The 12,963-nt window shown below is 47.0% G+C and overlaps 1 protein-coding gene across 1 annotated transcript; it reads right to left on the minus strand.

The window, feature by feature from the left end:
- Positions 1-1,480: 1,480 nt before the first annotated feature.
- On the minus strand, positions 1,481-6,225 carry LOC309359667 (uncharacterized protein; the record flags this gene model as incomplete). The annotated part of the gene is made up of 2 exons (XM_081893545.1): positions 5,035-6,225; positions 1,481-1,549 (listed from the first exon to the last, which is right to left on the minus strand). Exons 1-2 carry the CDS (start codon positions 5,971-5,973, stop codon positions 1,481-1,483), a joined length of 1,008 nt encoding a protein of 335 aa, XP_081749671.1. The 5' UTR covers positions 5,974-6,225.
- Between the last annotated feature and the right edge of the window lie 6,738 nt (positions 6,226-12,963).

Genomic DNA, 12,963 nt, shown 5'->3' on the forward strand with positions numbered 1-12,963 from the left:
AGGAAACAGGTTTCACAGAAAGGTGATAATGATCGCGGTCCTCCTGGCCATCCTTCTTATCATCTATATTGCTTGTTTTTCACCTCCGGGGTTGCCAAATGCTCTCCTTTGTAGTTCTGTTCTTTGTTTACTCCAGAAATATGTGTGCTTAATTAGTTTTGGCAGTTTAACTTTGTTCCCATGTGGGGTTTGTGGAAATGCTCAGAAGAAATCTGACTGGTTCTTATGAACACTCTGTAAAAAGTTCTTTTGTGAATAAAACGACCTGGGGCGAAGGTAGAGGCAGAGAGAGAGAGAGAGACGATTATACGCACCCTTCCCAGAGTCTTGCTGGTTCAAGCCTCTGTGTGTATTCTTATTAATCAGAGTTCAATCTTTCCTTTACTTTGAGAACGCCTCAACACAGATGCCATTAGGCAGTTGAATGTGTATGCGTACTCTGTCTGTCCCCCCCCCTTCCATCCATGTGGCCCTGGGCACTGGCAACCCATGCTACGCTACTGCCTCACCTCATGGGTGATCTGGCTCTGCATGTGACTCTTGCAGCTCTCAGTCATGCTGGGGACCTCCACAGATACAGAAGTTCACTCTCCTCAACGGAGGGGCTGGGAGAGTCACACGACCTCAGAGGCCAGGCTAGGCTATTCCCAGAGCCTCACCACGCCTGTGTTGCCTCTGTGAGAAACTCCCTCAATAAAGAAACACCCTCAATAAAGATGGGAGGGAGATAATGTGACCTGATTCTGGGTGATTTAAAACTTAAGACACCCCTTGCAGATAGCACTTGTAAATAACACTTAAGAGGGCTGGGATTCCATATATTTGGTAATGTTTTGCAATATCCAGCAGCAAGGCTTCATAAATATATGAAAGGAAGAACCTAAGATTCAAATTAAGGGTGAAGCAGTTTGGAAAGAAAGCTGGGGTTTTCTTTCGACACACTCAATGAAGGTTAAAGCTCAGTGATTACTTTCCTATGGTACAACACATTATTTCAGTCAAAATCACTGTAAATAAATTAAGAACTTATATATATTGGTATTACTATAGTAAATGATAGTAAATTATTATAGTAAATTAAAGTAAAGAAGAAAGAATAGAGGAGGGGAAGAGAATACATTAAAATATTTTTAAAAGCAGAGGAAAACAGCAATAGCAAAATAACCATAAAATATAATTAAGGCTAAAAACTATATAGTATATATGTAGATGGATAAACTTATTGTTTCCCTCAAGCATATGTTAATCCATGTGCCACTATGGTTTCAACAAATACATTTCAAATTTCATTCAATTTGTCCATGCATAATCTTCATCTGAAGGCAATCCATTTTCATGGGCTGCAAGAGTTGTCATGTCACCTACCATTGTTCGAAGGAGGGGGTATATTTTGTCCTTCCAATGTAGCAGTATCAATATTTTTGCAGATATGAGGGCACGGAGAATTCATTTACACTGACCGATTGTCAAGCACCATATATTATGTTAAGTTGTGGGTTGACATAGCAGCAGGCACAGCGATTTCTTCAAGTAGCTCTTTATTTTGTAGCTGGAATAGAACTGACTGCAAACAGCTCAGCCGGCCTGCTTTTATAGGCAGCCGGCTGTCAACATTGTAACAACCACAGCCCAGAGTTCCCGCCTAAAATAACTGCTGCGGACCTGAGTGAAAACTATCTACAGACCTGAGTGAAAACTATATACAGTATCCCCCTGTTGGCCCAGGGTGAAACTACACTACATAACACCCCTCCCCACCGAGATAAGGTGTTAGTTACAATCGTAATGGTTTCCTTATATACAGCACTACGCGTAATGGTTCAATTAGGCACAAAAGCATATCGGTTACATTTCCCATACTTAGACCAACAGTGATACATGTCCAACAACATAGTCCTTTAAATAAGTTGGGCGCTTGGAAACTCTGCCAGACCGCCGGGGACTGGTAGCCAAGTCCGGAGGGCCACACAGTTCTTGCTGAGGCTGTGGTGCGACCCTAGGTGGCGTTGGAACCAACTCCCCTGGATCCGCTGCTGTGGGTGGAGCCTCCGCAAGTGGAGTGGTCTGAGTCTGTTCTGAAGCGGCTTGGTTCGGCTCCACGCTGGCAGTTTGCGAGGGAGGTGTAGGTGGGGCCTCGCCATCTGTACGTGTCTCTTCTGGAGCTGCAAGCGCAGTTGGGGGCACCTCGGTAGTGTCCAAGTTTCCAACCCTGCGCCTAAGCTGGTCTATGTGCCGTCGCCACAAGCGTCCATCTTCGAGTGCCACCTGGTACGAGCGAGGTCCAGTGACTCCCACTACTGTGGCTGGCACCCAAGGAATGTCCCCCACATAGTTCCGGGCAAAGACCTGGTTTCCTGGGACAAATGACCGTGGCGCGTTGGCACAGCCTGGGGGTTCAGCCACGGCAAAGTCCGGGTGTAGCTGGTCGAGCGGTGACCTGAGGCGGCGGCCCATAAGCAGTTCAGCAGGACTCCTCCCTGTGGCCGCATGAGGGGTGATGTGTTGCACGAACAAGTATTCGGCGACCCGCTCATGCCAGTCTCCCCGGTCCAGGCGCGCCAGTGCCTCTTTTGCTGAGCGCACCATTCTTTCCGCTTGCCCGTTGCTGGATGGATGAAAGGGTGCCGTTAGGGCATGGCGGATGCCCAGTCCCAAAAGATACCGCTCAAAGGTGCCTGACGTGAACTGCGGTCCGTTGTCAGAGACAAGGACATCAGGACACCCATGCGTTGCAAACAGGCCTCGCAGCACCCGGATGACAGCTTCGGTAGTGGTGGAGGGCATCAGGGCGACCTCCAGCCATTTGGAATAGGCGTCCACCACTACCATAAAGGTCCGGCCGTGAAAGGGGCCAGCCAGATCGATGTGCACCCTCGACCAGGGTGTCTTTGGCGTCTCCCAGGTGTGTCCCTTAGCTGCCGGTGGTGCAGGCCTCGACTCTTGGCACGCTTGACAGGCGGACACCCAGGCAGTGATGGCATCGTCCATATTAGGCCACCAGACGTAACACCGAGCCAATGCCTTCATTTTGACAATTCCCGGGTGGCCAACGTGCAGAGCCTCCAGGACGCGCTGACGGAGTCCCTGGGGAATCACGACGCGGTCTCCCCACAGCAGACAGCCGCGATGAGCTGAGAGTTCATGTTGTCTGGTTGCGAAGGGCTGGAACTCCGATGCAAAAGGCCCTTGTGGCCACCCCCTCCACACCCAGTTGAGCACCCGGCTGATGGTGCGATCCTGGGCAGACGCGGAGGCCACAGTGGTAGCTGATACAGGCGCTGCCGGAAGATCCTCAATCAGAAGGAGCGATGAAGCTGGAGCCGGGTCTTCCACAAATGCTGGAAGAGGGCAACGGCTGAGGGCGTCGGCATGGCCCATCGATTTCCCCGGGCGATGGATGAGCCGGTAGTGGTAGGCAGCCAGGAAAACAGTCCATCGCAGCATGCGTGGCGAGAGGACCGGTGGAGTTGGACGATCACCGGCGAGGAGGCCCAGGAGTGGCTTGTGGTCAGTGATGAGGTCAAAAGTCCTGCCATAGAGGTATTCATGGAACCTCTTCACTCCAGCCACAAGTGCCAATGCCTCCTTGTCGAGCTGGCTGTAATTCCGTTCCGTCGGAGATAGTGTCCTGGAAAAGTAGGCGAGCGGTGCTTCTCTTCCATCTGGAAAACGGTGACTAAGGACAGCACCGATGCCAAAAGGTGAGGCGTCGCAGGCAAGGACCAGCGGCCTGGATTCACTGTACTGTACCAGCACACTGTCTGAAGAAAGGAGAGCCTTGACCGCGTTGAAGGCCGCTGTCTCCCGATGACCCCAGGCCCAAGGCGACTTAGTGCTAAGGAGTCGGTGAAGAGGCTCAGCCACTGTGGCTTTGTGGGGCAGGAACATGTTATAAAAGTTCAGCAGCCCCAGGAATGCCGGCAACTCCGTTTTGTTCTTTGGGGTGGGGGCCTGCTGGATAGCGCGGATCTTGGATGTGGTTGGGTGAAGGCCGGAGGCATCGATAAGATAGCCCAGGAACTCTACCTGTGGAACGGCGATCTGGCACTTCTCCCTCTTTACCTTGAGCCCGGCCTCTTGGAACCTGGTCAGCACGGCACGGAGGCGCTCGAACAGCTGCTGGTGTGAGTCTGCAGACACCAAGACGTCATCAAAATATGGTACCACGCCCGGAAGCCCTTGCAGGAGACGCTCCATAAGGCTTTGGAAGATTCCAGGAGCCACACTCACCCCGAACTGCAACCGGCGGCAACGGAATGCCCCCCGGTGGGTGACGATCGTCTGGGCTTCAGCAGTGGCATCATCAACTGGCAGTTGTTGATATGCTTGGGCAAGGTCCAGCTTAGCGAAGACCTTACCCTCACCCAGGGAATGCAGCAGGTGTTGGACAACAGGAACCGGATAAGCGTGCTGCTGAAGTGCCTTGTTGATCGTGCACTTGTAGTCAGCGCAGATTCTCACCGACCCATCTGGCTTGACAGGCGTGACGATGGGGGTTTCCCACTTGGCGTGGTCAACCGGCTCCAAAACTCCTTGGGCAATCAGTTTGTCCAGTTGTTCGTCCACCTTAGCCTTGAGAGCAAAGGGAACCCGGCGTGGCTTTAGCTTGATGGGGGCGACTTGTGGATCAAGGCTAAAGGAGATGGGCGTACCTGTATATTGCCCCAAGGTGCCGTCAAAAACCTCGGCAAAGTCTTTGACCAGACCCTCAGTCTCTGCGTTAGAGATGCAGTTGATGCCGGTGACTTCCAGGCCGAGGGCATCAAACCAGTCTAGCCCTAGGAGGCTTGGCCGCTGACCTTCGACCACCACCAACCGGAGCAGGCCCGAAAAATCCTTGAAGGCGATCCGGAACCGGCCAACGCCTACCACGGGAATGTCGTTTCCCTGGTAGTCTCTCAGGTGTACGCGGTGGGAGTTGAGTTGCCTCTTGGACACTCTGGGTACCAGTCTTTTGATGGTGCTCCATGACACGATGGACAGGGCAGACCCGGTGTCGATCTCCATGTCACATGGAGCTCCTTCAATGAGCACCGTGACGTTCAGCTTGCGTCGCGTAGGCGAGTCGGTTTGGCCAATTGTGGTTCCAGACGGGCAGCGGCAGTTGGTGAGAGCGAAACAACTTTCCTTGGCAGACTGGAGTGAAGACTTGGACTTGCGAGTCGATGAAGGGGGGGTGTCAGACGGAGCCGATCGGCAGACCTTAGCGATGTGGCCCCTTCTGGAACACTTCCTACAGATGGCGTCTCTGAATCGACACTTGGCACGGGAATGGTTGCCTCCGCAGCCGGCACATTCCGGTTGGCCCTTGGACTTCTGTTGGAACTTCCTGCGCTCCCGCTTTGTCTGGTGCACGTCATCGTCTTCACTGGAGGATGCCTCATCACTGCTGGCCTCTTCATGATGCACCGGAACTGGCTCCCTAGCAAGACGCGGGCTGCTGGACTTGCGGATCTCCTGGGCGGAGCGTTCAGCAGCTTCTGAGGCCACAGCCTCCTCAATGGCTTTCTGTAGCGTGAGGTCTGGCTTGGCTAGGAGACGCCGTTGCAGATGGATGTCCCGGACCCCGCAGACGATTCGATCCATCAGGGCATCGTCTAAGTCTCGGAACTCACAGTGCATTGCAGCCTGTCGCAGGGCGGTGGTGTAGTTGTTGATTGACTCCCCCTCTGCCTGGTTCCGGTGGTAGAACGCATGGCGGGCAGCAATCTTGGACGGCTTTGGTGCATAGTGGTTGCGGAGCTTCTCTTGGATCGTGTCCCATGGTGTTGCCTGGACTGCTTCAGGCGCAACCAATGCTCGGGCCGTCTCAAACACCTCAGGCCCACAGAGGCTGAGGAATAGGCCCCGCTTCCGATCCTTTGATACTGCTGTCAGCTCGTTGGCTTGGAGGTAGCAGTCGAACCGAGCGAGGTAGGAGTCCCATGATTCAGAGGCTGGCGCAAACGGCAGTAGAGGCACAAGTGAAGCCATGATTCCGATGCCGGCGTGAAGGGCGATGGATGGAACACAGTGCTCTAGCCAGAACAGTCAGCTCTGAATTGGTTCTGCTCAGTGATTTCGCTCAGTGATTTCGCTCTGTGATTCAGCTCAGTGATTCAGCTCAGTTCAGAGGCTGGCCGCATCTGGCTGTGCTCTGATGTCCATCCATCCCATCCTCGTCGCCAGTGTTAAGTTGTGGGTTGACATAGCAGCAGGCACAGCGATTTCTTCAAGTAGCTCTTTATTTTGTAGCTGGAATAGAACTGACTGCAAACAGCTCAGCCGGCCTGCTTTTATAGGCAGCCGGCTGTCAACATTGTAACAACCACAGCCCAGAGTTCCCGCCTAAAATAACTGCTGCGGACCTGAGTGAAAACTATCTACAGACCTGAGTGAAAACTATATACAGTATCCCCCTGTTGGCCCAGGGTGAAACTACACTACATAACATATTATTTCTTCTTTGGCGATCACTCATAGCCGAGTAAGATTGTCTTCCATAAACACGGTTTTAACAATGAGTGACTGTGGAGGCCAATTCTAGATCCACATATCCTTCCACAGTGGGGACATTGGTTTCCTGGCGGGAGTTGATTATGGTGAGGATTTGCCAAGCATGCCTTCCTCTTGGCACATTTCTCCGTTGTGTCTTGAGTTCGAGTGTCTTCAAAGCCCATGACACCTTTGGTGTCATCATCTATACAGTCAGCTGACTGTGGCTCAGATCATCAGCTTCTTATAGCAAAATTTAAGCGTAAAATGAAGAAAGTAGGAAAAACCACTGAGCCGTAAGATACAATCTAAATCAAATCCCTTACGAATACACAGTGGAAGTGAGGAACAGGTTTAAGGATTTAGATTTGGTGGACAGAGTGCCTGAAGAACTATGAATGGAGGCTTGTAACATTATACAGGAGGCAGCAATGAAAACCATTCCAATGAAAAGGAAATGCAAGAAAGCAAAGTGGCTGTCCGATGAGGCCTTACAAATAGCGGGGGCGAGAAGGCAAGCAAAATGCGAGGGAGATAGTGAAAGATACAGGAAATTGAATGCAGATTTCCAAAAAATAGCAAGGAGAGATAAGAAGGCCTTCTTAAATGAGCAATGCAAAGAAATAGAGGGAAACAACAGAATAGGAAGAGCCAGAGATCTGTTCAAGAAAATTGGAGATATGAAAGGAACATTTTGTACAAAGATTACCATAATAAAGGACAAAAGTGGTAAGGACCTAACAGAAGCAGAAGACATCAAGAAGAGGTGGCAAGAATACACAGAGGAATTATACCAGAAAGATATGGATGTCTCGTACACCCCTGGTAGTGTGGTTACTGACCTTGAGCCAGACATCCTGGAGAGTGAAGTCAAATGGGCTTTAGAAAGCACTGCTAATAACAAGGCCAGTGGAAGTGATGATATTCCAGCTGAACTATTTAAAATTTTAAAAGATGATGCTGTTAAGGTGCTACACCCAACATGCCAGCAAATTTGGAAAACTCAGCAGTGGCCGGAAGATTGGAGAAGATCAGTCTACATCCCAATCCCAAAGAAAGGCAGTGCCAAAGAATGCTCCAACTACCCCACAATTGCACTCATTTCACACGCTAGCAAGGTTATGCTTAAAATTCTACAAGGAAGGCTCAAGCAGTATGTGGACCGAGAACTCCCAGAAGTGCAAGCTGGATTTCAAAGGGGCAGAGGAACCAGAGACCAAATTGCAAACATGCACTGGATTATGGAGAAAGCTAGAGAGTTCCAGAAAGACATCTACTTCTGCTTCATTGACTATGCAAAAGCCTTTGACTGTGTCGACCACAGCAAACTATGGCAAGTTCTTAAAGAAATGGGAGTGCCTGATCACCTCATCTGTCTCCTGAGAAATCTCTATGTGGGACAAGAAGCTACAGTTAGAACTGGATATGGAACAACTGATTGGTTCAAAATTGGGAAAGGAGTACGACAAGGCTGTATTTTGTCTCCCTGCTTATTTAACTTATATGCAGAATTCATCATGCGAAAGGCTGGGCTGGATGAATCCCTAGCCGGAATTAAGATGGCCAGAAGAAATATCAACAGCCTCAGATATGCAGATGACACAACCTTGATGGCAGAAAGTGAGGAGGAATTAAATAACCTTTTAATGAGGATGCAAGAGGAGAGCGCAAAATATGGTCTGAAGCTTAACATAAAACCCCCCGAAGATCATGGCCACTAGGCCCATCACCTCCTGGCAAATAGAAGGGGAAGAAATGGAGGCAGTGAGAGATTTTACTTTCTTGGGCTCCATGATCACTGCAGATGGTGACAGCAGTCACAAAATTAAAAGACGCATGCTTCTTGGGAGAAAAGCAATGACAAACCTAGACAGCGTCTTAAAAAGCAGAGACGTCACCTTGCCAACAAAGGTCCATATAGTTAAAGCCATGGTTTTCCCAGTAGTGATGTATGGAAGTGAGAGCTGATTGCCGAAGAATTGATGTTTTTGAATTATGGTGCTAGAGGAGACTCTTGAGAGACCCATGGACTGCAAAAAGATCAAACGTATCCATTCTTAAGGAAATCAGCCCTGAGTGCTCACTGGAAGGACAGATCCTGAAGCTGAGGCTCCAATACTTTGGCCACCTCATGAGAAGAGAAGACTCCCTGGAAAAGACTCTGATGTTGGGAAAGATTGAGGGCACAAGGAGAAGGGGACAACAGAGGACAAGATGGTTGGACAGTGTTCTTGAAGCTATCAGCACGAGTTTGACCAAACTGCGGGAGGCAGTGGAAGACAGGAGTGCCTGGCGTGCTCTGGTCCATGGGGTCACGAAGAGTCGGACACGACTAAACGACTAAACAACATAATAGTATATAGTTTAAGACCCTTCTTCCAGACCCTTCTAGGATCTTTCCCTTCACCTCATGGAAATAATTTGGGTTGCCCTGCCTAGCAAACTTCTAACCGACCAGCTAACCTTTCACTCAGCCATTGCAAAGCCCTATCTGTCAGTTTACCTGTTGGGTTCTGTCTTTTAACTCCCCGGTCCCTCCCCATCCCAGCAGGTTACCCAGGGGGATCACTCAAAGTCCATCTGTCACAGCCTCTTCCCTTCCTTTAATGCCCAAGTAGGGTTACTGCTACATCTACTTGTACCAGAGCTTTTCTTCAGTGGGAGATAAAGGAAACAATATTGTGATTACATAATAATTATTCTATCAACATGCGTGGTCCAGTTGTGGGTTTCTTATAAGATGATAATAGGACGACACACACAAAAAGAAAAAATATATAGAAGAAGCTGTGCTATTGTCACTGCTAATGTTGAGCCCCACAACCAATAAACTTGTAGAACTGGTTTTGTGCAGCAATACTATTAATGACAGTTTTTAAGCATTAATCCTATGCACATTTGCCAGGAGGTAAACCAAACCGAATATAGTAGGACTTGCTTTTAAGTAAACATGCATAACATTGCATTGTAAATATTGCATAATTTTATCTGTAGTACGTTGGTGATGCTTTAAGTCAGGAGTTTGTGCTAGAAGGGCACTCTTAATTTATGCGTACTGTTTCTCTGCTTTCTAGTCATAAAAGGTAAAGGGACCCCTGACCATTAGGTCCAGTTGTGACCGACTCTGGGGTTGCGGCTCTGGCGAACCAGAGCAGCGCACGGAAATGCCGTTTACCTACCTGCTGGAGTGGTACCTATTTATCTACTTGCACTTTGATGTGCTTTCGAACTGCTAGGTTGGCAGGAGCAGGGACCGAGCAACGGGAGCTCACCCTGTCATAGGGATACGAACCGCCGACCTTCTGATCGGCAAGTCCTAGGCTCTGTGGTTTAACCCACAGCACCACCTGCGTCCCTTTTCTAGTCATACAGAAGACTTAAAATTAACTTATTCTTATTCATCTTATTGTTGTTACTATAATTACTACCCTGCCCATCTCACTGGGTTGCCCCAACCAAGCATTATAGACAGCGACGTCAACGTATTCAGCTGAATTCTACCATTATCTTGTTGGTTTTATTTTGTATGCCTCATTTCTGTGCCATGATGTGTGGCAAAAGCTGGATCAAAAACATATAGAGAAGGGATTACTGGTTTTATTTAAAAGAAAGAATTTGAATTCCTTGCTACAGCAATAATAATAGTTCTAAGCCCATACATAGCATCCTCCCCCCCCCACCTTGCTTGAATGTTTGACGGATAGGTAAAGGTAAAGGGACCCCTGACCATTAGGTCCAGTCGTGGCCGACTCTGGGGTTGCAGCACTCATCTTGCTTTAGTGGCCAAGGGAGCCGGTGTACAGCTTCCAGGTCATGTGGCCAGCATGACTAAGCCACCTCTGGCGAACCAGAGCAGCGCACGGAAGTGCCATTTACCTTCCCTATTTATCTACTTGCACTTTGATGTGCTTTCGAACTGCTAGGTTGGCAGGAGCAGTGACCGAACGACGGGAGCTTACCCAGTCACGGGGATTCGAACTGCTGACCTTCTGAACGGCAAGTCCTAGGCTCTGTGGTTTAACCCACAGAGCCACTCGCATCCCTTGTTTGACAGATAAATGTTGCTAAATATATATTTGAATTAAGGAACTTATTTAAAGACAGTTGGCGCATAAGCCTTTATTTATTTATTAAATTTACACCCTACCTTTTCCCCTTCCGCAAGATCAGACTAAAAAAAAGGAAGCGGTGGAAAAAGTCCCCTTTTTAAAACCCGATTTAGCATAAATCTTAAAGATTGGAGGACCCCTAAAGGCTGGAAGTCTCTCCCCCCCCCCCATCAAGAACATAGCAAGACTGTCCTTAAATGCAAGGGAAGAAATTTCACCTTCTTCCATTTTAGCACAGAGATGTGATGCTAATCTGCAATTGTGAATCCATAGTAAAGAGTGATATGGGCCTTGTTTCAGAGACATTAATTTGTGGCTATCTATTAATGATGTATGGAAGTGAAAGCTGGACCATAAAGAAGGCTGATTGCCGAAGAATTGATGCTTTTGAATTATGGTGCTGGAGGAGACTCCTGAGAGTCCCATGGACTGCAAGATCAAACCTCTCCATTCTGAAGTAAATCAGCCCTGAGTGCTCACTGGAAGGACCGATCCTGAAGCTGAGGCTCCAATACTTTGGCCACCTCATGAGAAGAGAAGACTCCCTGGAAAAGACCCTGATGTTGGGAAAGATGGAGGGCACAAGGAGAAGGGGACGACAGAGGACGAGATGGATGGACAGTGTTCTCGAAGCTACCAGCATGAGTTTGACCAAACTGCGGGAGGCAGTAGAAGACAGAAGTGCCTGGCATGCTCTGGTCCATGGGGTCACGAAGAGTCGGACACGACTAAACGACTAAACAACAAATTAATGAATTCCCACATTGGTTATGTTGTTCACACTAAACTTCTGCCGGAAAACTTTTTTAAACAGTTTCCAATAAACATTACAATATGTTTGACACTTGCCCATGAAACATTCTGTATATTGCTGAAGATGGATTTAAAAAATAATAATCATACTTTTAGAGAAGAAAATTGTTTTAGAGAAAACAAGTTGCACATAAATTCTTGAAGTTGGTCACATCTTTTAAAACACAATTAAAAAAATTCATCTACCTGTGGCATACCTGTCTTGATTACTTTTGTAGGGAAGATTTTGTCAGTATAATTTTTGGAGTTTTGGAGTATAGTAATGGAAGTTCAAATAATATTAGCTGAAGCACAAAATATGTAAAGAAGCTTACGAGTGTTACATTGCTCACTACAGAATTACCCTACATCCATTATGCCCTCATAATGTTCCTCAATCTAATCTCCTGCTTGTCCAAAGCAAAAGTTAGCAACCTTGGGACTCACAAAGGGAATATTACGCTATTAGCATTGAAAAGAGCTTGGCAGTAATATAATGCAAAGGCTAAAATGTGTTTGGGACAAATGTGTATCCATTGGAACCATTTATCAGACATGAACTCCTTAAGGGAGTAATTGTCTCACGTTTAAATAACATCTCTGCATCTAGCACAGACAAGATGGTAAAGGTGACATGTTACTAGAGCTCCCTCTAGAGAGGAAAATTTAAAAAATAACATGTTTTGTTGCATCTGAAAACTAACCATACTACAGTACAAACAACAGAAGGCTCCCAGTCAAATATAAGGAAAGGGAAGAACTATTTGAAAGGAAAGGGAATAAATGCTGTTTTAAATGTGCATTTCATATTCTACTTCCTTTAGTAATGTTTTCCTTTGAAATGTTTAAGTTCATTTTGTTGTTAACTTTGCTCCGTCAAATGTGCATTTTATAGTTGACCTCCTTTGTAATGCGTTATTTGTAATCTTTAAGATAGGGTTGCCATATTTAAAGAAGTAAAAGTTGACTTTTGTAGGGGGGGGGGACGATGACATTTTGGCGATTTCCTCAAATTCCCCCCAGAAAATCTGGACGTATGGCAACCCTACTTTAATATATTATTTTAGTTTATAGTTGACTTTCTTCAGTAACTTTTTATTCCAGATTGTTTCATTCGACATTTTAATGTGTTGTAAACTGCTTTTGATATTGTTTTTTTTCCCTTAAAAATATAAAGCTGTATTGAAATGAAGGACAAAATGAACCCTCTCCTATTTAATGAACAGGAGCTGACCAGGGCTGGAATTAGGTTTGATGAGGCCCTAAGCTACTGAAGGCAAAGAGGCCCTTTATATGTCCAGCTATCCTTTGTCAACAACAAATTGTTGCTGTTTTTTGTGTTGAATATATGCTATAAGGTAACTTATGGACCTAATAGGTATCTAAAGCCACTTGCACATAACAAATATGTATTTTATCAAAGTAATTGTTGAACTGAAATACAATTAAGAAGAAATATATTAACAGTGAAATACAATTAAGAAGTATATTAATAGTGAAATAATTATTCAGCTCTAACTTAAAATGATTTTTTATCCATAACAAACTTAATAACGCAAACACATTGGCATTTGGCAATAACAAAAGT

Source organism: Podarcis melisellensis (assembly GCF_964234715.1).
Source record: "Podarcis melisellensis genome assembly, chromosome: 17".
In the NCBI taxonomy this organism is placed as follows: domain Eukaryota; kingdom Metazoa; phylum Chordata; class Lepidosauria; order Squamata; family Lacertidae; genus Podarcis; species Podarcis melisellensis.